General features: G+C 47.0%; 1 protein-coding gene across 9 annotated transcripts in view; it reads left to right on the top strand.

Moving 5' to 3' along the window:
• Positions 1-27,403, top strand: part of Prss46 (Putative serine protease 46) — a 75,918-nt gene that overhangs the window by 31,947 nt on the left and 16,568 nt on the right. For 2 of the 9 annotated variants that reach the window (XM_074060303.1, XM_074060305.1), the window contains exons 2-9: positions 9,427-9,583; positions 9,947-10,212; positions 14,208-14,558; positions 16,489-16,515; positions 20,084-20,234; positions 20,730-21,004; positions 21,840-22,003; positions 22,264-22,363. In XM_074060303.1, the coding sequence (XP_073916404.1) occupies positions 9,427-9,583; positions 9,947-10,212; positions 14,208-14,558; positions 16,489-16,515; positions 20,084-20,234; positions 20,730-21,004; positions 21,840-22,003; positions 22,264-22,363 (1,491 nt within the window). Of the gene's footprint in view, positions 1-9,426; positions 9,584-9,946; positions 10,213-10,277; positions 11,115-11,157; positions 11,798-14,207; positions 14,559-16,488; positions 16,516-20,083; positions 20,235-20,729; positions 21,005-21,025; positions 21,195-21,839; positions 22,004-22,263; positions 22,364-25,408; positions 26,471-27,403 lie in introns of those variants that run through there. The other 7 variants (XM_074060307.1, XM_074060306.1, XM_074060309.1 and 4 more) reach the window with 7 other exon arrangements.

The raw sequence follows: 27,403 nt of genomic DNA, 5'->3' as shown, positions 1-27,403 counted from the left end.
TTTTCCCATCAGCCCTGTGGCAGATCTATCAGACCCTGTAGCTCCTCTTCAGGGTGCAGAAATGCAGGTTTACAACTCCTTCTCAGGATGCAGGAATCATAGTGCTGTCCATGGGGGCATGGGATACTCACTCATCTGCCCTGTAGGTCTCCAGACCCAACAAGTCCCCCTCTAAGACAAGTACCCAACTGCTGTTGGAGAGAGGAGTGATGACTCATCTAAGCTGATTCATGCTGACAATGGGGTGACAGGGGGATGGGGAGGTGGTACTTGTCTCAGGGGTTGACCCATGTAGTCTCTAGGGGCCCCCAATAGAATGGGATGGAGGGCTCATGCGTAGGCAGAGGTGAGTATTCCTTGACTAAGAGCTGGAGTTTGATCCATTGGACCTGTTGAGATATGAATCTGGAGAGAGCATTTATTATGCATTATGTATTAGTAGGAGCATAAAAGGGAGTGTGGCAAGGGCTGCATATCTAGGGATTCAGATTCTGCAAAATCCTGTAACTCCCAAGAAAGCTCCAAGCTGCTTTGTGGTCTAGGGGAGTGGGAAATGGAGGATTGGGTAGATTCCCTCATGACTCAGGGAGTGAGTCTGTCCCTTTAAGACCACACCTAGATATGTGACCTGAGGGAGGCATAATTGAGCCTTGTCCTTAGAGATTTTGTATCCCCAGGAGGCCAGAATGTTTAAAAAGGACTCAGTCGCCCTGGAGATGAGGGGCTGTGTGGCTCTTCTGGAGATGACGGAAGTAGGTCATCAACATATTGAAGAAGGGTGGCCTCCAGGTAGTGTCAATCTAATAAGTCTCTGGTTAGGGCCTGTCCAAAAAGATCGGGGCTGTCCCTAAACCCTTGTAGCAAACTGTCCAAGTCAGTTGCTGTGAAGGTTTTTGTGGGATCTTCAAAGGCAAACGGGCTGACTGTCAGGATACAGAGGAATGCAAAAGAAAGGATCCTTTAAATCTAGTACAGAGTAATATTGGGCTTTTGAGGGTATTTGAGCCACTAGAGTAGAGGAATTGGGAACAATTGGGTGGAGGGGAATGACTGCTTCATTAGTGAGCCAGAGGTATTGAACCAACCTCCATTTGTTTGGCCTCTTTTGGACAGCAAGAATAGGAGTATTGCAGGGGCTGGAGCAACTAATTAGTAGCCCTTTTTCTTTTCTTTTTTTTTTTTTTTTTTTTAAGGAATTTATGATATGTAAGAGGCCTCATTGTCCCTCAGGCTTGAGGGGGTACTACTGTTTTTGATGTGAAAACTATGAGGGATCTTTGAGTTTTATTTGAATTGGGAGGGCCATTTTGGTTTGCCCTACAGTCATTCCATTCAGTCCACACTGTGGGATCTACTTGTTCCTGAAGAAGAGGGCAGAGAGGTAGTCACCTGGTAGGAGTAGAATTTGAGCCTTTAGTTGAGATAGTAAATCCCATCCCAGCAGGGGCACTGGAGTCTCAGGGACTATGAGAAAAGAATGACAGAAGTGGACGTCTCCCTAAGAGCAGGCCAGAGGTCAGGTAAAATAGCGCTCTAGGGGCTGGCCAGATATGCCTCGAACGATTACCTTGTTATTGGACCAGGGACGGGGAGAGAAAGGTAAGACAGAGAAATGGGCTCCACTGTCTAGGAGGAAAATGACCTTTCACTTCTCTACCATTATGGCTCCTCAACATTGATGCTAAGAAGTGGAGTCTGGACAAGAGGCCTGGGACCCATCAATCCATAGGAGGTGGCACCCCACCTTCCATCTGGAGATGGGGGCATGTAGACCTCCAGTGGTTACCTTTGCAGAGGGGGCAGGGTCCTGGTGGGGGCTGGGGCTGTCTTCTGGGCTGTCCCCCTTTTGGGCATTCTCTGCAGAAGTGCCCCTCCTGTCCACAATGGTAGCAGGCTTGGGATGTAGGCCTCGTCAGGTGGGGCACTCCCTGAGAGCTATGATGGAGTCATGGTGTTTCTTTGTCTTTTTCTCTCTTTTTAGTAACATCCCAGTTATAGTATACAGACATGGCTAGCTGCATTAATTGGTCCAATGATTTTTCTCCTTCAGCCACAGACTTGGAGTTTTCTACAGATATCTGGGGCTGACTGAATTAGAAATTTATCTTTGAGGAGAACTCCCACCTGTGACTCTGGGTCCACTGTGGTATGCTTTCTGATAGCGTCCTTACACTGTAGAAAAGTAAGGGGGGTTTCTTCAGGGCCTTGTACTACAGTCACCTGGGAATAGTTTAGAGGTTTGACTTTGGCAATTTTTAGCCCTTCCACTATAAGATGGATAAAGTGGCATCAACACTATTCATTCTCCTCACTGTTTTGATCCCAATGTGGATCTGCCAAGGGGACTGCCTGTGCCCCTGTGGGTATGGGCATATTCATTCCCTCATTTCTAGGTGCCTTGGGTATTGGGGCTAGTTGTAGATGGAAATTGTCTCTAACTTGTGGGGCTCTGGCCAGGACCCACTGCTTTTCTAATGAGGAAAGGGTCTGGTCTAGTAGACGCATAATATCCTTCCATGCCAATTCAAAGGTTTGGATCACAGAGATAAAGGCTTGGATGTATTGGACTGGGGCATCAGTATAGCTACCCAGATCTTTAAAAATCTCCCTTAGATCTGATAACTGGAAGGGACATAGAGTCACCCTCTTCCTACCACTGCCTGTTGAAGTGGGAAGCATCATTAGGAGGTTCTGAATATTGGGGTGGCTAAGAAAGTAGAGCAGAGGGTGGATCAGTAGGGACGGGGACTTGTCATTGGTAAGGGGCTTTTCTGGTCCTCCTTCCCCATGTTTATCCTGTGGCTACAAAGAATGGCCAGTATTTGAATATCTAGATAGCAATTATGGAACCATTCTGGGTGGTCTCAGAGATAAGAGAAAAGTTGTATGTAGGGGATCTCAGTCCACTTTTCCTCCCTTTTACAGAAAAAGTCTAATTGGAGTATGGTATTATAATTTTAGAAACCCTGTGAAGGCCACTTCTCTTGGTCACCCAAGGGATATTGAGGTCAGGCCTCAGTACAAAGAAAATGAGGATTTTTTTTTCTAGAGATTAATAGGGTCAAGATCCTTCCAGTGTTTCAGTAGACATGCCAGTAGAGACTGCTTGGGTACCAAGGCCAGAAGACTGGAAGGGGCATGTTCCATCTACATGGACTTGTCAGACTCCCCTTTTATCAGCATCCTGACTGGGGATCAGACCTAACTAATGAGAACAGGTGTCCCAGTCTCGTGACTTCCTTTGCCACCCATGACCAGGACTGAAGGAAGTGACTGTGTTGGAATAGGCCACCTGACCGACTGACGCAGTGAGAGAAAAACTCTAGGATCCTGTCTTTTAGCCCAAAGCAGGAAGCCTCTTTAACAAAGGGATTCATCACCTGGAGAGATGCCTGTAAGGTTAGAGAAGTGTACTCAGAGGGGGTCCCAGGGCAATCACAGTGCCACAAGGGACAACTAGTGTTAATATTTGGAGGAAAAATTTTTATGCTGAGGCCAAAAGTGTAGGAAATTTTAAATGAGAAGCATAGCAATGCCCATTTTGCTGTTCCTGGAAGGTTACATTAGTGCTTTTTTTATTTTATTTTATTTTATTTTTTTTCCTTTTTCTTTTATTATTCATATGTGCATACAAGGCTTGGTTCATTTCTCCCCCCTGCCCCCACCCCCTCCTTTACCACCCACTCCGCCCCCTCCCTCTCCCCCCCCAATACCCAGCAGAAACTATTTTGCCCTTATTTCTAATTTTGTTGTAGAGAGAGTATAAGCAATAACAGGAAGGGACCATAACCTTGAGATAAGAATTGGCTTCCAAGGACTGGGTAGGTCAGGCTCGAGGTGTGAGGTGGGGCTGGGAATGGGGCCTGCACAAAGTGCTGCTGCCTTCCACCACACCCGGGATGTCCCTTTGTGTGGTTGCCAAAATGTTATGTGCCGGTTTGAAGTTCTGCGGGCTGGTGTCGAGGGTCCTTGCCTTCACAGGCCAGAGAACTGGCTCGTGAGGTAGCTGATTGATTTGTGAGTGAAAGCCAGTATATGAAGTAGGATTTATTAGAGAGAAAGGAAAGGCTACAGCTGGAGCAGTGCAGGGGCGCCTGGAAATCGGTAGCTCACTGCTCAGGTGAAGGGCGGGGCTTTTGTGGGCGTTTTAACTCTGGGTTAGGTGGATTGGCAGTGGATTCGCAGGCTTTCTTAGATGAACTGGTCTGTCTGCCCCTTACTGGGGAGGGAGGAAACAATCTTGAGAGCATTTTGGGGAGGGGGGAAAACAATCTTGAGAGCATTTTGCCCATCAGCCCTGTGGCAGATCTATCAGACCCTGTAGCTCCTCTTCAGGGTGCAGAAATGCAGGTTTACAACTCCTTCTCAGGATGCAGGAAGCATAGCACTGTCCATGGGGCATGGGCTACTCACTCATCTGCCCTTTAGGTCTCCAGACCCAACATTCATGACCTGCAATCCCAAAGAGATTACTTCGGTGGAATGACGGATTGCTGTTGTGTCCAGTTGAATTTATGATTTGGCAGGTCTGACTAACTGCCTTATGGTAGGAAGCACCATTCTCCTTGTCACTTAATGCTGTGTGATCTGGCACACAGTTGCTTGTAGAGTTCAGTAGTATACAGGAGCTACTTTTCTTTTCTTTCCTTTTTTCCTTTGGGAGCACTGGGGTTTGAATTTAGGTTCTCATGCTGCTCAGCAGGCATTCTTATTGTACTGTTTGAGCCACTCCTCCAGCCGGGAGCAACTTTTCATTGTGTATAAGTATTTTGCTGCAGACAGGGTGGTCTAGTTCCAGAACTGTAGAGATCTACCACTTTGACTCTTTGGTTAGGATATATCAGAAACATCTTATAGGTTTTTTTTTTCTTTTTTGGTGGTACTGGAGTTTGAACTCAGGGTCTACATCTTGAGCCCTTTTTTTGTAATGCGTTTTTTTGGGTCTCGTGAACTATTTGCCTGGGCTGGCTTAGAACTGCGATTCTCCTGAACTCTGCCTCTGGAGCAGCTAGGAGTACAGGTGTGAGCCACTGGCACCCTTTTTATTTTTTGAGGGACTGGGACTTGAACTCAGGGCCTCACACTTGCTGTGCTTGCTAGGCAGCTCTATCACCTGAGCCACTCCAACAGCCCCTAAATTTAAATACATATTTTTTATGGTACAGGTATTTGAACTCAGGGTCTTGCACTTGCAAGGCCGGTGCTCTACCACTTGAGCCAGTCGACCAGCTCAGTGTTTTTATTTTACCACAACAAACTCTAGCACCATGAGATTTGCCAAGTCATATAGCTCAAGTAACAAGGCTTCTACCTGCAGTTCTCTCTGTCTTTCTCTCTCTCTGGTATGGGGTTTAAACTCAGGACTTCATGCTTGTTAGGAAAGCACTCTAGCCCTTGAATCACACCTTCAGCCATTTTTGTTTTAATTTTTTTTCAGATAAGGTCTTGCTTTCTTCCCAGGCCTGGCCTCAGATTGCTATCCTCTTATCTACGCCTCCAGTAGCTGGGATTACTGGCATGTACCACCATGCCCAACCTTGGTATGCTCTCTTCAAGGAATTCTATATATAATAAATTGCCTGCAGGGAATTTATCAGAGAATATTTAAAATTTTAATAGTTGCTGAAAATTGGTTTTCCAAAGATATCTAACATCATATCTCCTTGAAGAAACTTATCACACTATATTGTGAGCATTGGACAATATAATCATCCACCTATGAAAAGATGAAATTGCAGCTTCCCGGTGGTTCTGGTGGAAAGTGTATTCCTTAACATTGCTGTGACTTGCTGGAAGTCATCAACTGTAAAGGAAGGAAGCAGCTGAGATTGTGAAAAGTGTTATTTGGCATGGCTTAATGTTTAGAACGTGGATGGTGAGATCAGACTGCAGTGAAGGGTGTTTCTTCTTCAAGGAGAGAATTTAGAATTCACAAGGAGCATTCTAGTAAGTTTTGAGATAAACAAAGTTTGCATCAGTATACTTAAAGATGAAAGAAAAGATGGCAAATTGGACTCTGATATTGAGTTTTCACTTGTAATTTTTAAAGAATTATATTTTGGGGAATGGTGCTGCATGCCTGTAATCTCAGCTACTCAGGAAGTAGAGGCAGGAAGATTGTGAGTTTGAGACTATCTTAGACAAAATTACTGAGGCCAGTTACTTGGACCAAAGTTATTGAAACAAGCTGGGTGTTGTGGTACATGCCTATCATCCCAGCTACTCTGAGAGATAGAGTTAGGATTATGGTTTGAGGTCAGACCAGGCAAAGTTAGCTCAAGACCCTCTCTGAAAAAAAGAACTAAAAGCAAAAAGGAACAGGGGTATGGCTCAAGTAGTAGAGTGCTTTCCTAGCAAGTGCAAGTCCCAGAATTCAATCCCCACTTCCTTAAAGTTGCACATACACACAAAGGGCTGGGTTGTTCAAGCAAGCATGGCTCAAGCCATAGAGCACTTGCCTAGCATGCATGAGGCCCTGGTTTCAGTACATAGTACTGTCCAAACCAAAACAAATATTTATGTATGTGTGTGTGTTTGCTGACAGACTATATTGTTACATGAAAAAGTGGAATCCAAAAATACTTGTTAACTTAAAAGATAATGATATCCTCTTCCTTTTGCTTATCTGTGTTTTCTTATTTTTCCACACTGAAAATAATTTGCTCTAATAATAATAATAATAATAATAATAATATATTGCCATATACTTTCAGTAGGTAGGCTATACTTGGCTGTTAAGACAAGATTCTAGGGTCAAAATTAGATAACAGAAATGCATACACTAAAGCTTTATGACCGGGTGTATTACTTTTCAAGGTATTTTTAAATTTTGAGATAAAAGATTCACATGCAATTATAGGAAATAATGCAGAGAGGTCCCTATACCTTTTATCCAGTTTCCCCCATGGTAGTATCCTTAAAAACTCTAGCACCATATCATAATCAGAATATCGACATTCTCTTATTCAGACTTCTCAAATTTTCTTTTCACTAATTTGTGAGGCTGTGTATATAGTGCTACACAATTTTATCACATGTGTAGGTATTTATCAAAACAGTTTCATTATCAGAATATGCTCTGTGTTGTCCTCTCAAATCCATTCCTTACCTCTCTACCTCTGGGCAGCCACTAATCTCCCTTCCCTCCCTTCCCCTCCTCACCCTTCCCCTCCCCTCCCTTCTTTCTTTCTTTCTTTCTTTTTTTTTTTTTTGAGACCAGGTATTGCTATGTGTCTTGGACTAGCTTCAAATTCTCTATTCTCTTACCTCTTCAGTGCTGAGATTACAGGCATGTACCATCATGCCTGACACTAATCTGTTTATATTTCTAAAATTTTGTCTTTTCACAAACATTATGTAAATGTAATAATGCAGCATGTAACCTTTTAGGACTGACTTTTTCCATTCAACACAATTTCCTGGAATTTCATCTGAGTTGTTGCATGTTTTGATAGTTCATTCTTTCTTCTTGATAGTAGTATTCTGTAATACGAATGCACTAGTGCTAGTGTTTAACCATTTACACATTGAAGGCTATCTAGACTCTGTAGATCTCTAGACTCTGTAACAGTAACAATTTACCACAAATTAGGTGACCTAAAACAACCCAAACTTATTATTTTGCAGTTCTGGAAGTCAGAAGTCCTAATATAAGGTAGGTTGCCTATGTTCCTTCTGGAGGCCCTAGGGGGAGAATCTGTTTGCTTGCTCTTTGCAGTTTTGAGAGGCCACCTGCATTCCTAGGCTTTGTGGCCCTTTCTTCCATCTTCAAAGCCAGTAGTAAAACATCTTCAAATCTCTTTTTCCTCTGCCTTTCACATTGCATCTCATTCTCTGATTTCAGTCCTCTTGTCCTGGACATATAAGAAATCCTGTGATTACAAGGGGCCCACGTGGATAATCCAGATAACCTTTCTCGTTTCAAGAGCCTTTATTTAATCACATTTTTTGGCCATGTAAGGTAACATTTCGAGGCTTTCAGGGATTAGAATGTATACATTTTTGGGAGACAAAGCTTTCTACCACAGGGTTGTTTCCAGAAATTGGCTATTATGAATAAAAAATATAAGCTGGGCTCCAATGACTCACACCTGTAATCCTAGCTACTCAGGAGGCAGAGATCAGGAGGATCGTGGTTCGAACCCAGCCTGGGCAAATAGTTCTCCAGAGCCTATCTTGAAAATACTCAACACAAAACAGGTCTGGTGGAGTGGCTCAAGAGGTAGAGAACAAGCCTAGCATGAGGCCCTGAGTTCAACCCCCCTAAACCCCAAAAGACAAAAATATAAAGAAAGGAAGAAAGATACTATAAACACTTGCACAGGCTAATATGTTTGTGTGTGAGAATGTAAATCCTTATTTCTCTGGGATAAATACTCAGAAATTTAAAAACTGCCAATCTGTTTTCCAGAGTGGCTATATTATTTTACATTTCCACCACATGTCTGCGATGTCCAACGCCTCTGCCTCCCGTGGGTATGTGGAGTGGTTACTATTTATTTTAGGCAGTCTGACAGGCTTGTTGCCGCATCTCATTTCGGTTTTGATTGCATTTTGCTAATGGCTAACGATCTTGAGCATCTTTCCTTGTGGATGTCGACTCTCGAAAAAGATAGCAGTGCCACCTCTAAGGCAGATCTTAGAAATGTCAACCACGGAGAGGCCTGGAGTCCACGGCGCCACTTCCACGTGGCCAAAGCGGAGGCCGGCGCCGGGGCCCAGAGGGATGAGAGGCCACGCCCCCGGCCACGCCCCCGGCCACGCCCCCCCGCGCGGAGCCCGTTTGCGGCCAGAACCGAGGGCAGTCGGGAGCCGCCGCGAGGGGGCGCCACTGAAGGGGCGAAGGCCGCGGGCGGCGCCATGGCGTCTGCGCGGGGCGGCTCCCTGGGCCTCGTGGTCTGGCTCCTGCTGCTTCAGCCCGGGCTCGGCGAAGCCCGGGTGGCCCCGCTGTCCCTGGCTCCTCTCCCTTCAAGAGGAGGCGGCGAGGAGCCCGGAGCAAGAGGGCAGGAGTCGCCATCTACGGGGGCGCCGTCACCTGTGGGGTCGCCGGCGGGTCCTCCGTCCGGGGGCATGGCGGTGTCCCTTGATGCGGTGGGATATACTCCAGGTGACTCTTGTTTCTACGAGGCTCTGTCACAGAAGCCATCATCAACAACATGGACCACAAGGACTATGAAAACTCCAGGGGAAGTTTCTGGGCCACGTTCTGCCAGAGAAATGGCCTGGTTTTGAGGGGGATGGGAGCCTGCCGTGTAGGGGGATCCCAGGGGGACACGGTCCTTGGGTACGGGGTGCTGACGCCGCCCAGCCCCAAGGATCAGGACCCGGACCTGCCCCGGGGGGTCTGCGGGTCCTGAGGATCCGGCTGTGGTGCTGGAGTCGCGCCAGCTGTACTCTCAGCCCCTACCCTTCACTGACCTGTTCCAGCGTGTGGCCACAGAAGTTCGAGGATAGTCGGTGGACGGCCAGCCGCAGAGAGGAAGTGGCCCTGGCAGGTGAGCCTGCAGATCAGAAATGAGCACATCTGTGGAGGCTCTCTCATCTCCAATCGGTGGGTGCTGACTGCTGCCCACTGCATATATGGGTGAGTGTTTGGGGCTCCAAGCCTGGGCCCCTGACCAGCCTATGTGACCTGAAACCAGCCCTATCCCCTCCTTGAGCTTCCTCTTCATCTGAAAATGGGAGTGACAGCCCCAGGGTTTTTATTCAGGCAGGTGTGTGGGGTGGGGGGTGGGAGTGAGACCTGAGTATTTGCATTTCCCAGGTGATAACTAGTCTGGGGACCACATTTGGGGAACCACCGGCTATGGTGGTCAGGGGTCCTGGAGGGGATGTGGTTTGGAGGGAGGGAGTTGGCTGATGACTGGCATAGAAATACGGGGCCAGGCTGGGAAGCACTTGGAATTGTGGAAGGGAGGTGTGTAGACCTTTCAGGATCTCTCTGCAGCCACTTGGAGTACATTGTGAAGCTGGGAGACATAGAGGTCCATCACAAAGCCAAAACAGCAGCCGCGGTCCCAGTTCTAGACATTGTTATCCACCAGGATTACTCTTCTTCCGGATCAACCTCAAATGACATTGCTCTTGCTCTGCTGGCCTTCCCTGTGAATTACTCCACCCACATCCAGCCTGTGTGCCTCCCTGAAAAGACTTTCATGGTACAATCTGATACTAAATGCTGGGTGACCGGATGGGGCAAACTGAGTGAAGAAGGTGAGACTATGAATCAAGGTTCCAGCAATCTTAGGCCAGGGAAGAGGCTACCTAATGACCTAGGTTGATCTATGAGCTAAAGGGAGGGGTGGGTAGAAGATGCTGCCAGGGAATAATTTAGCAACTGTTTATGAATTTCTGCTGGTTCATCAGGTCTTGGGGACTTGGATACCAAGCATGATGGGTTCTCTCCAGGGTGGATTTTAGCTCAGGGGATGATAGGCAGTCCACCAATTTAAGTTGTCCCTGTTCCTGGAAGCAACTGCCTTGGTAGATAGCTTAATGTTTGTGAGAAGAGGCCAGAAAACTCAGTATGGGTGCAGGGTATCCTCTTGGGAAGAGGCTGGATTTGGTACCTGTGGGGCACTACCTGTCTGAGACGCTATGATCCAGTCCTAGAAAATCAATGCTTTACTGATGCATAGGACACCCTCTCACTGCAACTAGTGATACTTTGAATGACAGATGCTTGGTTGTCATTTTTCAGGCTGACAGGACTTTGCCTTCTCTCTCCTGGGCTGTTCTTGCTTCATTGCCTTGGTTTGGATCTTAATCTCCTATACTCACGTCAGTGTTGGGCCTCATTTCCTCCAGTATCAAATGGGGAAAAACAGCTCATGCCTAAGAGGATACCTGTGTGTTAACGCACTGTATAGAGAACAAGAGGTGGTACCAGCCACTCCTGCCTTGTTCATCCACTTATGCATGTGCACTCACTCTTAAATTATCTCTTGGTAGATCCAGAAGATTTAGCACCAGCTAAGCTTCAGGAGGCTGAGCAAAGCATTATTCGTTATGAGAGATGTAATGAGGTACTCAAGGAAAAGTTGTCAACCAAGACTAACTTGGTCAAGGAAGGGGCAGTCTGTGGCTATAATAAGGAAGGAAAGGATTCTTGCCAGGTCAGTTCATGGGCTCCTTGCTGCTCTGCATTACAGTTGTCTCCTTAAAAATTTCTCATCTTCAGGCAGTAGGTTTTGGGGTGTTCCCCAGTCCATCCATTCATCCTTATTCAAGTTAATGGACAAACCACCAAGCTTGTCCTTGTGCCAGGACAAAACATCATGGCTTCCTGGGCTAGCCTGGTAAAATCCTTCAGGAGAGAGCAGCTGATGCTGCCTGGAGGAGGTAGGGGATGATCCAGGCAGGTAGCAATATGAGTTCTGGGTTTTGAGCCCCTTTTATGTGACATGCAGTGTGTTCGAACAATTTACTCACTATTTCCTCATAAAAAGTATATTATCTTGGCTTACATTAAGTTTTTAGGAATGCAGTTTTTGAATAAGTAGAAAATATTTGTTGAAAAATTACAATTCTAAAATTTCAGATCTAAATATTCACAAAACTAGAGCTGATAGGTGCCTGAGGAAGTCCCATTGTGCCTTTATCCCCAACACTTTGCAGGGGCACTCAGCCTGCTGTGACGTGGATCAATTCTATTGCTGCAATTTGTTTCTTTCTCTTTCTCCAGGGAGATTCTGGGGGACCCCTGGTCTGTGAATTGAATGAAACATGGATGCAAGTGGGGATTGTGAGCTGGGGCATTGGCTGCGGTCGCAAAGGATTCCCTGGAGTTTATACAGAAGTTAGTTTCTACAAGGACTGGGTCATTAGACAACTGAGTCAGGCTTCATGTTGGGACTCGGCAGGCTTCCTCATCTTTAGCCTGTGTCTAGTGCTGCACCTGGGCATCCTGGTGACCCCATGATCACCTCAGCCCATTCCTCTCCTGTTTCTGAGTCTCCCACTAGGCCTCTCCTCCGACCTCCCTTTCCTTCTCAATGCCCTTCTTCAAATTCCAGTTGGGATCCATTGCCCTGGAGAGATCCACAGTGGAGCATGACAGGGGGACTGGGCCCTGCAAAGTGTCCTGGCCTGCTGGTCTGGTCACCCGTTGCAGGCATACCTGGGTTGTGGTCTGCCTGGTGAGAAGGGAGGGGTGAACTGACCCCAGCCAGAGGGACAGCTGGTCTGCCAGGTGGAGCACGATGCTCATGGTGGCTTCTTGGGAAGCATCTGCAGAGGATAGACATCATCAGCAGTGGAATGAGTGCTAGACCTGGCTCTGGTTTCAGGGCTCTCACCTGAGACTCTGTCACACCAACCAACTAGGTGACTACTCAGATTGAGAGAGAAGGAGGCACTGCCAGCTCCTTGCAGAGGTGCAGAGGTCGGCACTTCCACATCTTGCTCAGTGTCTGGGACTGATGGAAAATGCCCTGTACCCAGAGTGGATCCGTCTGGGAGTGCACAGCCTGTGGCATGCAGGCTTCCAACCCAGTCTGGCACCCCTTCCTCAGTACCCTAGTGGCCACATCCAGGGACACCCCAAGTTGTATTGAGGCAGTTTTGGAGTATGGAGATTTCAGACATGAACTGAATAAATGTTTCGAGAGTGTCCTGCGTGTTCTGAAGCTCTGCTCATCTTGGGTGTTTGGTTGCACGTAACATACTCTGTAGAGAACCAGGTCCTCATTTAGCTGAGGAAGTCACTTACCGTTCTTATTAGAAGAGGTGAGTCCTGTGGAGGGTTTTGTTAGGTGGGTACTGCTCCTTGTATGCCTGGCATGGTTACCAGCGTCTTTGCAGGGGCTCTGTAGTTGGGTTTAATGGCTTTGCAGCTAGGGACAGGGGATCAGAAAAAACTGCACGGGGAAGTAGGAATGAAGCTGAGGTATGAGAAATATTCTTGTCTTACTGCTTCTTTTTGCTGCTTACCCCACTTTGCTGCCAAAGATCTGTACTCCTGCAGGGAGGGAGAGAGGCTGTTACACAGGGTTTTCACCTCATGCAGAGCCTGGTGTCTCCGAGTTTCTCTGTCAGTCTGCTGAACAGTCCCTCCTAATCTCCTGCTCTTTGCCAAGCTAAGGGTCAATGTTTCACACGCAGTGTGTTCAGTGGGCATCTGTCTCTGCTGCCTGAGGTTGGGTGGGATTGAGAGACAGAGCTTACATCAAACCCTGTCTCTTAATGAATATAACACCAACTGCTTTAAGAAACCACGGAGCATTCATGGATTAACAAAATGAAATTTAACTTCTTTTGACTAGAACACATTTTTTTACTAGAACAATCAGGTGTTCTTCATGAGCAGGTGGCTCTTCTCCATTGTATGCTCCCCCCACTTTTAGCCTTGTGGTTCATGCTTTACCTGTGTAAGAAGCCCCTGAAGGCTTATTAAAATTCACATTACTGGAAGTTTTCAGTCTTGTAGGGCTGGGCTGGGCTTGAGAATGCACTTCTTTTTGGCGGTACAGAGGTTTAAGCTCAGTGCCTTGTGCTTGCTAGGGAGGTGCTGTACCACTTGAGTCATGCTCCCAGCCCTTTTTGCTTTGGTTTTGAGATAGGGTCTTGCGTTGGTCTAGGCCAGCCTTCTATTTACACTTCCTGCTTAGCTGGAATGAGAGGGACATCATCTTCCCCTTCACACACCAGCTTTTATTGGTTGAGATGATGGGGGGGGGGTCTCAGGAACTTTTTGCCTGGGCTGGCTTCAAACTGCCATCCTCCCAAGTGGCTAGGATCAGAAGCATAAGCCACCTGGTCCAGCTGCTGGTGCTGCTGCTCTAGAGACCTCACTCTGAGTAGCAGATGTTCAGCCGTAAGAAGAGGAGAAAGGCAACCTTCTCTTGAATGCATTGGCATTGGAATGGCACACATAGCCTCTACTTATGTGAACCCAGTTAAACACCAGGTTGGGTGAGCAGGTCCCCAGAGTCCATCTGGATACCAGGCACTACACAAGGGAAATGGGAATCTTGGTGGTTATCTCCCAATCTCTGCCAGGCCCAGTGTATGCTTCTGCTAAAAGCCTGTTAAAGGTGGTACCAGTCATCACTCCCTTCAGCTGCAACGACCTGATCTTACTGGCTGCCTGTAGAAGAGGCTGAATGAACGCCTTTGTTTTTTCAGGTCTCCCCCAGGACTCCTTTAGTCTTAGATCCAGCACAGTGCATCTTCCTTAGCCTTCTTGTTTCTTTCCCCTTTTTTTCCAGGTTCTCAAATCACAAAGGAGTTGTCAGGGGCTGGACAACAAGGTGCCAGGCACTCCCAAGCATCTGAGGCCGGTGATAGGGGTGCGAGGGCTGCCAGTCCGCGCAGGGGCGTGGTCAGGACTTCTCGCGTCATCACGTACCGTAGCACCTCACGTGCTCACGTGCTGAGACGCCCCATGTGCTGGTGTGCGGGCTGCATAGGTCTACGAGGCCACCAGGTGGGGCTCCACCCTGCCAGCCTCATGACCACCTCAGGGTGCAGCCTGGACGCTGGGTCCAGACCCTCGAGGTCGTGGGTCCTGAGTTGCCCCGTGCTGCTGCTTCTCCTGCTGACACCTCCGCCAAACTCTGGTAAGGCAGATGTTTCATAGGCTGTCTTTCCTCTCTTCGCCTCCAGGCGGTCCCTTCTCCTAGTCAGGCTCAGCAGTAGTCAGCTACTAGGGCCATCAGGGTCTTTTGTATGCCCCATCCCCAGCTTATGGTTCCCTTTCCTCTTCTCCTTCCTCCCCGCACCTTAAGCTCCTGTCCACTGTGGCCTCTTCCCACAGCCACACCTGCACTCCAGCCTCCCGGGGACCAGCAGGGCAGACCACCCCTGCCTTCTCTTCTCTACAGCCAGCCATCTTCCTGCCAGTCTGGACACTGTGGCTAATGTCCAGCCCTCCCAATCCACCCTCTTCCCCCACACCTTCAGAGCCCTCACGCTCCTCCCTCCCACCCCGGGCTCTGCTGTTCCCAGGTGGCTGGGCACCCTTCTGCAGGCTCCACTCTGGCATGCACTTTGTCCCAGATATGTTCCTGGGACATCCACTCAAAGGAATAGTCTACAACTCGCTGTCTTCCAACCAGGAGAAAACACAGGCCCTTAGGTGCTGTCTTTCTTGACTCTCCTCCAGTTCCAGTGGTTCTCTCCAAACCTGACTGTGTCCAACACCTCACCCACTTCTTTAGGAATCAGAGACATGCTGCCTGTGCTGGGTAAGCCTGGAGTAGGGTCTCCCTGTGCTGTGATCCTTGTCATCCCTTCTCATCCATCTGTCTTCCTCTCCTCTCCTGTTTGTTCTCTGATCACTGCCAGCCTTCTCAAAAGAATCAGTCTCTTCCCAGTACTTCATTTCCCACTTAATCTACTCCTGGCATGTCTTTGTCTGTTTCTCCTGGATCTTTCTACTGCTTCTTCTTTTTCATTTCTTGTGGCTTCCTGAATCTCTTCTAAACCCCTGTCTCCTCTGTGTTTACCCAGGCCACCCAAGGTCTGATCATCCTTGACATGCTAGTGTTTCCCAAGGTGCTGCCTGGTTTCCTTCCCTTCTCTCTTCAATGCTTCCTGGATAAAGTCATTTGCCCTGGCTGTTGGGCTGCCATTTATGTGATGGTGTTACATTAAGCAGTGGGTCTGGATGTGCAGCCATCTGCTGGATGTCTCCTCCCAAATGACCTAGAAACATCTCAACTCTTTGGAGTTCAAAACAGACCCACATCTTCCTACAAACTGGCTTCTTCTCTTTCTCTCTTTTCTAACTCAGTGGTTGGCAGCCAATTTTTTCCATATCCAGACACCAAAGTCATCGTAGGCTAACCCATGTCCCTAAGTCTTACATCCAGCTGACCATGTCTGCTCTCACAGCCACTCCCTCCTTTAGACTTCACTGCTTGTCTGGGTTCTGCAGAGCCTCTAGTGGGAATCTCACTTCCTTCTGTCTTGCCACCTTCTTGTCCATTCTCCCTGCCGCCTTCACAATACAAGCCTGACCCTGCCACACCTCCATTGACCTCCCAAAGCTTCTTGACCACCCCAGCTTCTTGGCCTGGCTCATGAAGCCCTTAGAGGTTGACCTCTGTTTTTCTTCCCATCTCTTTTCTTGCCACCATAGACTCTGTGTTCATCCTCTGGAGACTCCAGCATGCACTATGATAATGACATACAAGGGATGTCATTGTCACTTTTCATTTCTGGAAGACAGCCTGGTAATGCTTCTCTCAGAAGTCTCTTCTATCCACTACCTTTTCTGGACTCCCTGACACCTCTGGCCCTATCTGCACTGATCCCACATGGATGATCATGTATTTAATGTTTGTCTCCCCTGCAGGGCAGTGTGTTCCAGGCTCTGTCTGGTATGCCTGCCACTTGCCCCAGCCTCTAGCTCCAGCTGGAGACAGAGTGGGAGATTAGGAAATGTTTGGTGAATGAATGAATGAACTAACTAATGGGAAATGTACCTCTTTGCTGCCATCCTGTCATCAGCTCTTTCATCATCTCTGTCCCTCTTTTCTCTTCCAGGTTTTGAAGAGGATGAAACCAAAGTAGGTGGGTCAGTGGGTCCCTGCTGTAGGAAAAGTTGCCACTCCTGGAAGGATATGTTCTGAATGGCATCACATAGAAAGCATTTCTGGGTCAGTAGGGAGCAGGAATTTGTTCTAACAGGTCTGCTTTCTAAAGACCAGCCTGTGGTTGCCAGGGTATACAGACCTAATGGTCCAGAAGAAAGAGTAGCTGGCCCTCCTGTGGAAATGCAGTCTTTTTGAATTCAGCCCAGGCTGCATCTCCTCAGGGGACACATCCAGCAAGTTGATGTACACTTTCCTGGGGTTCTATACTATTCAGTTGCAAATGGAGCCTCCTGGCCCTGGGGCACTGTCTATAGAGCCTGGCTCTTGGGGTCTCTTGTCTTTTTCCCTAGATCTTGGCGGGGGGTGGACCATTGGGTTGCTTCTGTCCTTGGGTTCATGGATCTGTTGTCCCAGGTCCTGCCAGGATGACACTCTGACTTATTATCAGATGTTTGGTTGATTATGTTACTCCTGCTTCTGTGCATGCCCCAGTCCTGTTCCTCTTCTCTCTCCTCCAACTTTTCTTATATGTTCATTGTGTTCTTGTAAAAATACATACTGCTGTTGTGTGTGTATATTTTTCATTTACATAAACAGTATATATGCTAGATTTCTATTGTTTCTTCTTTTTACTCAGCCACATTTAAAGATTTTTTATTTGGGAATAATTTTAAATGTACAAAATACAAGAAAGGCCAGATGCCAATGGCTCACATCTGTAATCCTAGCTACTTGGAGAGGCAGAGATCTGGAGGATCGTGGTTTGAGGCCAGCCCCTGGCAAATAGTTCTCAAGACCCTGTCTTGAAAAAACCCATCACAAAAAAGGGCTAACCCCAGTGCTGCCAAAAAAAACACTGCAAAAATACAGGTAGTGCAATGAACTGACACACATATATTTTTTTTTTGGAGTCAGCTGAGGGTAGCATACAACATGGCTTTTTATTGCTGAATACTTTGGTATGTGTCTTCTGAGAAAATGCTCTTGCATAACCACATATAACCACAGTATACTTAACGGCTTCAAAGGTTTACTTTGATACCATACTTTACCCATTATCCAGACTCTTACTTGGTCAGCCTGTTGATCTCTGATCGGTGGTATGTGAGGATATTTTTGTTGCCATGGACCTGCCAACTCTTGATTCACCTCTTACTTTTTTTTTTTTTTGCCAATCTACTAAGTAAACCATGACTTCTTAGTGTAATTTGTATTTTGCTGAGTTCAAACATGCCTGTGCTGTTAGCCCCTTGAGGTTCCTTTTTGGACAAATTGCCTGATCCTATCCTTTGCATATTATCTATTCTTTCCCATTGATGTCCTAGAGTTCCTTATATATTCCTAGTAAAAGTCTCATATTGATTTTAGATGTTGCAATCTGTCCTATGTTAACTTTGTTAACCGAGGTCAGAACTCCTTGATTTTGATGTAATTCAGTTCGTTGATAACTAATGAATTAGCATAAAGTTTTATGGTATACAGTTTGTGTTTTGAGGCTTTGTTTGTTTGACATGAGTCCTTCTTACCTCATGTCACATGGTCTGTTAACTTTTGTTTTGCCTTTCACCTTTAGGCCAAGTGCTATTAGCAAGGAATCCAGCTTTGTTTTTCATGTTGTAATCCAGTTTTCCCATCACCATGTACTCTACAGTTCTTTATGCAGTGATTGTGGTGATCCCTTTATTTACATCAAATTCCTGTATTACTTGGATAAGTCCAGAGCTCTCTGCCCTTTCTCATTGGTCTGTTTGCCTGTCCTTGGGTCAGTACTACACTGTTTTTGTTTCTGTGGCTTTCATGTGACTTAATATCTGACAGCACAAGGAGTTGTTCTTTGTTGTGCTTTTCCAAATACTGAGCTTTTCATAGACCTTTGTTTGTTTTTTTTTTTTCTTTTGATAGCACTGGGGTTTGAACACAGGGCCTCATGCTTGATAGGCAGGGACTCTACCACTTGAGCTACTCTGCCAGCACTTTTGGTGTTGGGTATTTTTGAGATAGGCTCTCTTGAACTATTTGCCAGGGGCTGGCTTCAAACCCCGATCCTTCTGATCTCTGCCTTCTCAGTAGTTAGGATTACAGACAGGAGCCACTGGCACCTGGATACCTTTGTTTTTCAATTTCAATTTTAGAGTAAGGTTATCAAGTCTCTTAAAAATTCTAACACGGAAAGTGAATTTATAGATTAAACCTGGAAAAATTGCATCTAAAATATTTAGTGATTAAACAGCAAGGACTGTCTTTCCATTATTTTCTGTGTCTTTTATAAGAGTTTTAAATTTATCACCACACAAGACTTGTGTACTGTTAGGCTGGTTGATTTCTATGAATTTTAAATATTTTGCAAATGAAAATGTGTCTTGAATATATTTTCTAGTTGGATGTGCTGGAATAGAGAAGTGTTAGTGATGTTAAAAGTACATTGTTTCACTTAAGTATTATATGCCTACAAAAAATTAGAAAAAACAAACAAACAAAAAAATTCACACACTCTACCAGTCTACTAGCCCTAGGAATTATTACACTGTGAACACACCTGTGTCCTCACCACCCAGATTAAAAGGTGGGTCAGTACAGCACCCAAAAGCTCCTTAGGCTCTCTCAATCCCTTCCTTTTCCCTCCTCCTACAAAGTGCCATTCTGGCTTGTAACAGTGAAGATTTTTTCTGTCTGTTCTTGAATGCTAGATAATATTTGCTGTAGTTTGGTGGTGTATAACTTTTATAAAGTTAAGGATGCTCTTCCTCTGTCTAGTTTGCATTTTTTAAAAGTCATTAGCATGTGTGGAATTTTTTGAATGCCTTTTTCTGTGTCTATTGAGAAAAGCAATGATCTTTGTCCTTCTAGGTTGTTAGACTGTGTGGAGAATGTACTGGAACTCTTCCAGTGTGGGACCACCCTAGCATTCTGGAACAATCCCTTCGTGATCTTGGCACATTGTTTTTCAAAATATGATGTTGGTTAATATTATATTTGGAGTCTTGCATTTGTGTTCACTCAAACGTTCATACAGTCATCCAACTTGACTGGTTTAAGGACATGCAGAGTAATAAGAGTGTGTGAGCTGTGAGTGGGGCCCTCTGTGGGTTCTAGGCTGCTTAATGTGAAGACTGCCAACAGAGAAGGTGGGAGCTTTCCTTGACTCTGAGCAAAGTGGGGACCTTTTTTAGGATGCAGCAAGCATTATAGCTTTGTAAGAGTGTGACCCAGATTCAAGAGCTGCATTTCTCATCTTGGGCCTTCTGCTCTGCGCCTGCCCTGTTTTGAGGTTCTGTACTGATTTCTCCCCGTGAATCTCATCTCTCCTGCTGTGATGTCTCTGTGTGTCTGTCTTGTTGCTTTTATCCCTGTCATTGTCACTTTCTGTCCTACTCAGTGCCTTTTGGCAGACTACTGCCTTTCTTTCACCTCAGTCTCCCCCAATTTGAAATGGGGACGAGTCCCTGACATTATAGCTTTGTGCAAATTGACCCTGTAGGACAACTCAGTCATTTTCAGCCTCTTCTATGTGGTCCCTGTCCTCTCTGGCATGCTTGTTCCTAAAGTTTGTGGTGAGCCCTGGTGGTCAGAGGATTTGGAAGAGACCCACCGCCATTGGCCCTGGGAGGTGAGCCTCCAGACAGAATACCAGCATGTGTGTGGAGGGGCGCTCATCGAACCCAGCTGGGTGGTGACTGCTGCCCACTGCATCCAAGGGTGAGTGTGGCCCATGTGGTCAGGGCCTGGAGACCCAGAGCTATAATGGGCCCAGCCAAGAGTCCCATCCCTCCATGAAACAGTGTCAGAGGAGGGGTTGGGGAGGAGTGAAAGGGGTGTCTAGAACAGGGAAGTCATGAGGATCTCACAGGAGTCCAGGAACTGAGTCAGAGCAGGAGCCCCAAGCAACAAAGACTGTATTCCAAGATGAACAGCAGGAAAACTCAGAGCAGCCCACCAACCCCTGAGAACATCCAGGGGTACCAATACGCATGCACCTGCTGCACAACGGGTGGACCAGGCCACCTTGAAGTATTGTGAACTGTGGATTCAGAGGCAGGCAGAGCTCTGACCCTGAGGGCCCCCAGGCTAGATTAGGCCAGATGGGGGTGGATAGAGCAAGTCAGGCAGGACTCTCTGGTCCTTGGAGGAAGTGGGCAGGTAGTTGTGTGCAAAGCTGGGTGTCTAGGAGTTGGGCTTCTGTGTCTCTTGTAGCACCAAAGAGTACTCAGTGATGCTCGGCACTGCCCAGCTGCAGCCTGTGAACTCCACCAGCGCCCTGTGGATCTCTGTGAAGGACATCATTATGCACCCCAAGTACTGGGGCCAGACCTTCATCACAGGCAATGTCGCCCTTCTCCATCTCCACACTCCTGTCACGTTCAGCAAGTATGTGCAGCCCATCTGCCTCCCAGAGCCCAGCTTCCACTTGAAGGTTGGGACACAGTGCTGGGTGACTGGCTGGGGCCAGGCTAAGCAGCGCTTCTCAGGTGAGCCGGATGCGGGTGGGGGTAGGGATGGAAGCCCAGAGAGTGCACGTGTTTCCTCCCAGGGCTTTTCCTGATGACCCCTCATGGTGCCTTTCAGGAGGCTGTGGTCATTGCCTCTGGCTCCTGTGGCTAGAATGAGTTAGGACCACTCCTCACATGCTGACCATTGTCATTGTCACAGTTTACACAGGTACCTCATTCACACTAGCAGTGCCTGGGCTGCGCCTCTTACAGAAACTCATAGTCAGGGGTTCCTCAATTCACTTCCTGCCTCATTCCCTCACTTGCCACATTGGAGCATCTGCAAAACACTGAGTCCTTGGCATTGGAAATGCATGCTCTACCAGGAAGGAAGTGGCAGCTTGAGTGTAGAGAGGTAGGGCACATGTTGACAAGGAAGGAGGCAAAGACCTTGTCAGGGGATTTCGAGATCAAGCCCAGAGATCTGGGGCTGGGCTCTGGGCACAGGGGCTGCCTGAGATGCCCAAAAGAGGAGTAGGTATTAATCAAGAGGAGTAGGAGACATCCAGGGCAAACCATGTTCAGTCTGAAGAGAAGCACCATTGGTTGGGGTTCCAGCTTGTAAGTGGCTGCATTGGAACTTGGCGGTGGCCTGGTTCAAAAGGAAAAGAAGGGGACCCTGAACCAACACTCAGAGGGTGAGGGGCTTGCCAGACAGGGTACACAATGCATAGGGAGGGACCCAGTGAAGGGGGGTTCATAGGTGTGTCAAAATGGGGCTTGGGTGACCTCAAGGCTAGAGGTGACAAGACCCTGGACAGTCAGGGCTGAGTGGATCTGGGGGTCATTGCCCACCCCCTGGGCTCTTCCACAGCCAACTCCACACTGACCCCAGCGCTGCAGGAGACTGAGGTGTTTATCATGGACAACAAGAGGTGTGACCGTATATACCACAAGAGGTCCAGATTCCCCCACATCATCCCCCTTGTCCTGAGGGACATGATCTGTGCCACTAATTATGAAGAAAACTTGTGTCATGTGAGTTTCTGGGTGGGGGCCCAGGGGCAGGGTACTTGGCTTACTTCTTTGTTACCATCATCACCTCTTCTCTTACCTTCCTTTCTCTGTCACTTTGACTTTGGGTGCTCTTCTGGGGTGAGGAGCCTACCTGAGGAGCCACAGGGAGCCCCCACTGGTGAGACCCTTGAGGAAGTGACTTGTCCAAGTAGAACTCAGAGGGCAGTCATTATGGGTCCCCTAGGCCCAGCAGAACCTCCATCACTCCTCTCTCTCTCCAGGAGGATGCTGGGGGGCCACTAGCTTGTGAAGTGGACGGCAGATGGATCCTGGCTGGGGTGTTGTCCTGGGAGAAGGCCTGTGCCAAACCACAGAATCCAGGTGTGTACAGCCGTGTCACCAGATACACCAGCTGGATCAAGAAGCAGCTGAGCAATGGAGCACCCTCAGGCCTCTGCCTCTCCTCCTGGCTTCTCTTCCTGTTCTGGCTGCTGTAGTCCTTGATGGGCCTGTGACTTTTCTACCCTTCCTCTCCCTGCTTTGCCTCTTGTGAATGGTGCCAAATGGGGGTTTGACCAACAAACAAGAGTCTGGGTAGCCCCAGGAGACTGGGTCCTGGTTTGGTATCCTAGCAGGAAGGGATGTGGCAGATGACTAGGCCATTGGTGACCAAGAGGAGAGAGTGGCCTAGAAAGGTTCTGGAATCTGAGATGAGGATAGCAGGGATTAAATTTGTGCAAATGTGAGCTGGCTGTTTTCTCTGCTCAGTTTTCGGGTGCCCCTGGGTGTTGGCATGGATGGGAGGGTTAATTCTGCCAAGGGTGTTGGCATGGATGGGAGTTAATTCTGCCAAGGGCTGAGGGGTTTTTCTGTATCTAGTGCTAGAGCATAGGAAAAGGGCCTGGGCCTGCAACCTCAGTTTGCAGCATTGTCAGGAGCAGTTAAACATATCCTATAGGCTGATGGTAGGAACAACCCACAGACAGCACTGCAAGCTCAGCTTTTCTTCTTTTCTCTCTTCTTTAAACTGATTACAAAATCATTATACGTTCATTGTAGCAAGTTAGAAAACACAGTAAAGCCTAGTATTTGGTCAGTCTTAGTGAGTGTTTCACGTGCATTTAAAACAAAAGTGTATGTTTGGGAACAAAGTGTGAGCTAAAATTGGTTGGCCCAGGCTTGGTAATTGTGTTACTCAAATGGTCTTAGCACCCCACATGTTCTATGTCTATATAATCTGTTGATTTCTGAGGTTTATACAAGAATAAGAATTTGTCTATTTCTTCCTATAGTCCTTACATTCTTGTTTGATGTGTTTCAAAGCTGTGTTGTTAGGAGTGCAAGGCTAGCGTCTGCTATATAGTGTGGGTTACACACATGATCAATTGAAAAATACAGCTTTTAGGCTCAGTGGCTCATACCTGTAATCCCAGCTACTCAGGAGAAGCTCAGGAGGATCAAGGTTCAAGGCCAGCCTGGCAAAAAAGTTAGTGAGACTACCCCCCCCCCCCATCTCAACCAACAATCTGGGAATGGTGAAGCATGCCTGTCAGCCTAGCTACTGAGGAGGCCAGAGGTAGGAGGATCTCAGGCTGAGGCTAGCCCAGGCAAAGTTTGGGACTCTACCTGAAAAATAGCTAAAGTAAGAAAGGACTGGGATGCCTGCCTAAGTGTGAGGCCCTGAGTTAAAACCCTAGTACTGTCAATAAAATAAAATGAAGTAAAGTACACCTTTGTCTCACTTAATAGTACTTTTTTTTAAAAAAGATCCAGATTAAATAGAGTTCGTTCTTCATTCTGAATGTTTTTCTAATTGATTAAGGTATCATTTTACATTTTGTACTTATTTCCTGAAGCTTTTGCTTGGGTTTATTTTGGACTTTTGTACTTGATTTGAGTAATTCATTCGTTTTCATCCGTTGTTATTCAATAATAAATGCTTTTATGGTTATGAATTTGCCTTAGACATACTTAGTAAGGGTCTTTAAAAATGTATTGCCTTAATTATTAGACTTTTCTAAGTAATGTGTAGCATGTCATTTATTTTCTCAAAATAATTTGATAAGGCTTACTTTGTAGTTTTATTTCTTATTTGGAGCCAGGAATTGAACTCGGTCTCACAAATGTAAGCACATGCTCTACACTGAGTTACACCCCCAATCCCAATGGAATTTGTTTTTTAAACTTTCAAATGACTTTCTCTCTCTCTTTCCTTCTCCTCCTTCCCTCTGTTTTGGTGGTACTGGGTTTGAATGCAGGGCGTTGTACTTGCCAGATAGGTGCTCTTCCAGTTGAGTTACCTCCCCAACCCTCATTTACTGTCTTATTATTAAATCTTTGTTTCTCTGAATCTTGGTAAAAGATGTGGCCCATTATTCGTTCAGCATTTAGGGAAGTCATGGTTTTGTTACTACAGGGCAGTTGTTTTTTATAGCTGTTCTATTCCTCAAAGACAGAATTGAAGGAGGATCTCCCAGCACAAGTGAAGGTTTTCAGCTTCTCATGTGTTGCTGATGACTTTTGTCTGATGGTATTTTATTGGTGGACAGAACTTTATGTCAATACCTATTCACTGTAATTTATGTTTTCTCAACATAGAATAACTCTGTTTAAAGCTTCTGTCCAGAATCTTTTTGTAGTGATTAACATTTCCATGTTTACTTACATCTATTTAATATATTTTTGCCCATCTTTTTACTTTTAACTTTTTCATGTGGCTGTTTTAGGCACATCTCTAATAAGTAACATGTGAATGAATTTTTTTCTTGCCCAAAAAATAAGTCCTTATCTTTTAAAAGTAAAATTTTACACATTTACCTTGATTGTGATAAACATTATGTTTGTTTTATTAACTGACCGCCAAAGTATTATTTTCCACAGAGGCAGAAGAGTGGACAGGGGTTCTCTTATCTGGAATTTCTCATTTTCTTTCTCCTTTCTTGTTTCTCTGACTTTCCATGTTGAGGGCATCTGATTGTAGAGTTACCATTTCCTTGATTTTCTACCATACATCCCTGGACATAGTTTGTTGTACTTGTCTTTTGGTAGGACTGGGGTTTGAAATCAGGGCTTCACACTTGCAAATCAGGCTCTCTACTGCTTGAGCCACACCTCCAGTCCATTTTGCTATGGTTATTTTGGAGATGGGATCTCTTGAACTATCTGCCTGGGTCGGCCTGCAACCATGATCCTCCTGATCTCAGCCTCCCAAGTAGCTAGGATTACAGGTGTGAGCCACTGGTGCCTGGCTCAGGCACTTGTTCCTGGCTCAGGAACATCATACAGCAGGTTCCCTTCTGTACTTGACTTAGTTCACTCAGTGTGTTTTTAGGATTCGCCACATAGAAACATGCAGCTGCATATCACTTGTTCCTGGTGCCAGGAGTGATTGGTGTGTCTGTCCCTCCCCAGCTGCATGGGGGCATTTCCAGCTGAGACGTTCCCTAGTGGCCCTCTGTGAAGAGCCTTGCGTATCTTCCCTGTAGCCCCTGTGCTGTAGGGAGTGAAGCTGTGGGTTGTGGGGTTAGCATAATTTCTGCTGGGCCAAGCAGTTTTTCCCAGGTGTGGTGCCAGTTCATGTCCCTCAGCTCCCTGTGGACATGATCACCTCATGTCCTCACCAGCCCTGGCAGCAGGGTGTAGAAGAAAAGTGAGCTGTCCTGTGGATAGTGTAAAGAAATGGGGTCCTTAGGGAAGAAGGGACCTTAGTGCACTGCTGGAGAGTTGTCCCAAGATAACATTTGTTCTGCTGACTCATGGAGACTCCACCCTGCAAGCTTCTTCCTCTCAGAAAGCCACTGTCTTTGATCAAACACACCTAGCCTCCCTCTACCAAGGAGAATTCTTTTGAAAATACAGACGCTGAAGGAAAAAGGAAATCTCCATTTCACCTCAATCCCACACTACAGGAAGAAGTCGTGCCTTAGTTTCCACACCTCCAGGGGCTTATCAGAAGGGCTTCATTAAAGGAAGCTGAGCACTGAGGGTGCTACATAGACCATATGCCAGGTGCTTGTCACAAGTCAGATGATACCTGGTGCTATCACAAGCCAGACATGGGACACCATTATAGGTTCAGAGCTAGGCCTGAGAGGGTGAGGGCACCATTGAGGCCAAGGCTGGGCATCAAGTACACTGCTGAGAGCTGAGCGTGGGTGCACTGTCGTGAATGAGGCATAATCATAGGCTCTTGTCCCAGGGACCTCCCTGACAGCAGCATCAACTCATGGCCCTGGCAGGGCCTCGAAGCTGCTATAGTGGGTAAGTTCCCAACCCTGGGGCAGACACAGGCATTCTGCTGTCCTGAATAAACCACTGTGAGTTCTAGAATCCTTGCACAATGGGGATGCCTCGCCTACCCTGCCCCCACATTCCACCATAAGGAGCAGAGGGCTGGAGACCTACTTGCCATGGCATGCAGACCAGGAGATGTTCAGGACCTTCTTAACTCCCCACTTCCTTCTGCCAGAGTTGATCCCTATGTGGAAGGTAGGACTTCAGAACAGGCAGGGGCAGGAGGAGTCTGTCTGCCAGAGTGCCTGTGTTAGTTGTCCTCATGCCTGAAGGGTCTCCTGGGATGGGGATGGGTGTGACCTTATAAGGACCCCTTCAACCCGTATGAACCATATGATTTAGGGCAGTTCCAGTTTTCAAGGCAATCATGGACACAGAGGACAAAATAGGGGGAAACAGACGTGCTTGATTGGGAGGATGCACAATGACACTGACACCACACCAGGCCCCGGTGAGGCAGCTTACGCCTCGATAACCTGTGGCGGGGGTGGGCATGGGCGTGCCACATCCCAGCAGGAAACCCAGGCCATGAGAGCTTTAGAGGCTTGGGAGTGGCAGAACCCTCGTCGGAGGTGAAAAGTTTGGGTAGCAGAGGGTCTCCACGCTGCCACCTTGATTATGCAGGTGGTTTTTTGGTGGTAGCCTTGCCTTGGGTCACCTTCTAGCTGTCCATTTTGTGCTTGGCAGGGAACTAAAGGGTGGTGACTGTGAGCAGGACATGCTCCTCAAATCAGGGACTGTCTTTTCCATCACTGTGTGGCTCCCTCTCTTTAGACTATTGCCTCATTGAGTGAGTGAGTGTGAGTGGATGAGTGGTCTTTTACTCTGAACTACACTGTGCCACTCTCAGGCATTTGTGATGTTTTGGGGTGGTATGGATGTGTGCAGCCCCACGTAGCCGGTTGCTGTGTCTTTGATGATGGGAGTGAGGTGGGTGTAGGCTATGACCTTACAGGGTTGGAGATCACAAGGCCAATACACGTCTTCTGATGGCCATGTGTGACTGTAGGAAAGCCCATGACATTCCTGCTTGTAAGTGGTTTGTGCTGACTCTGGGACTCCAACAAAGGGTAGAGACCAAGGTCTGTACTAGAATTTGTTTGAGCTGCTGAGTGCTGCATATGCAAT

Source organism: Castor canadensis, chromosome 17 (assembly GCF_047511655.1).
Source record: "Castor canadensis chromosome 17, mCasCan1.hap1v2, whole genome shotgun sequence".
NCBI lineage: Eukaryota > Metazoa > Chordata > Mammalia > Rodentia > Castoridae > Castor > Castor canadensis.
This window is presented reverse-complemented; position numbering and strand designations above follow the sequence as displayed.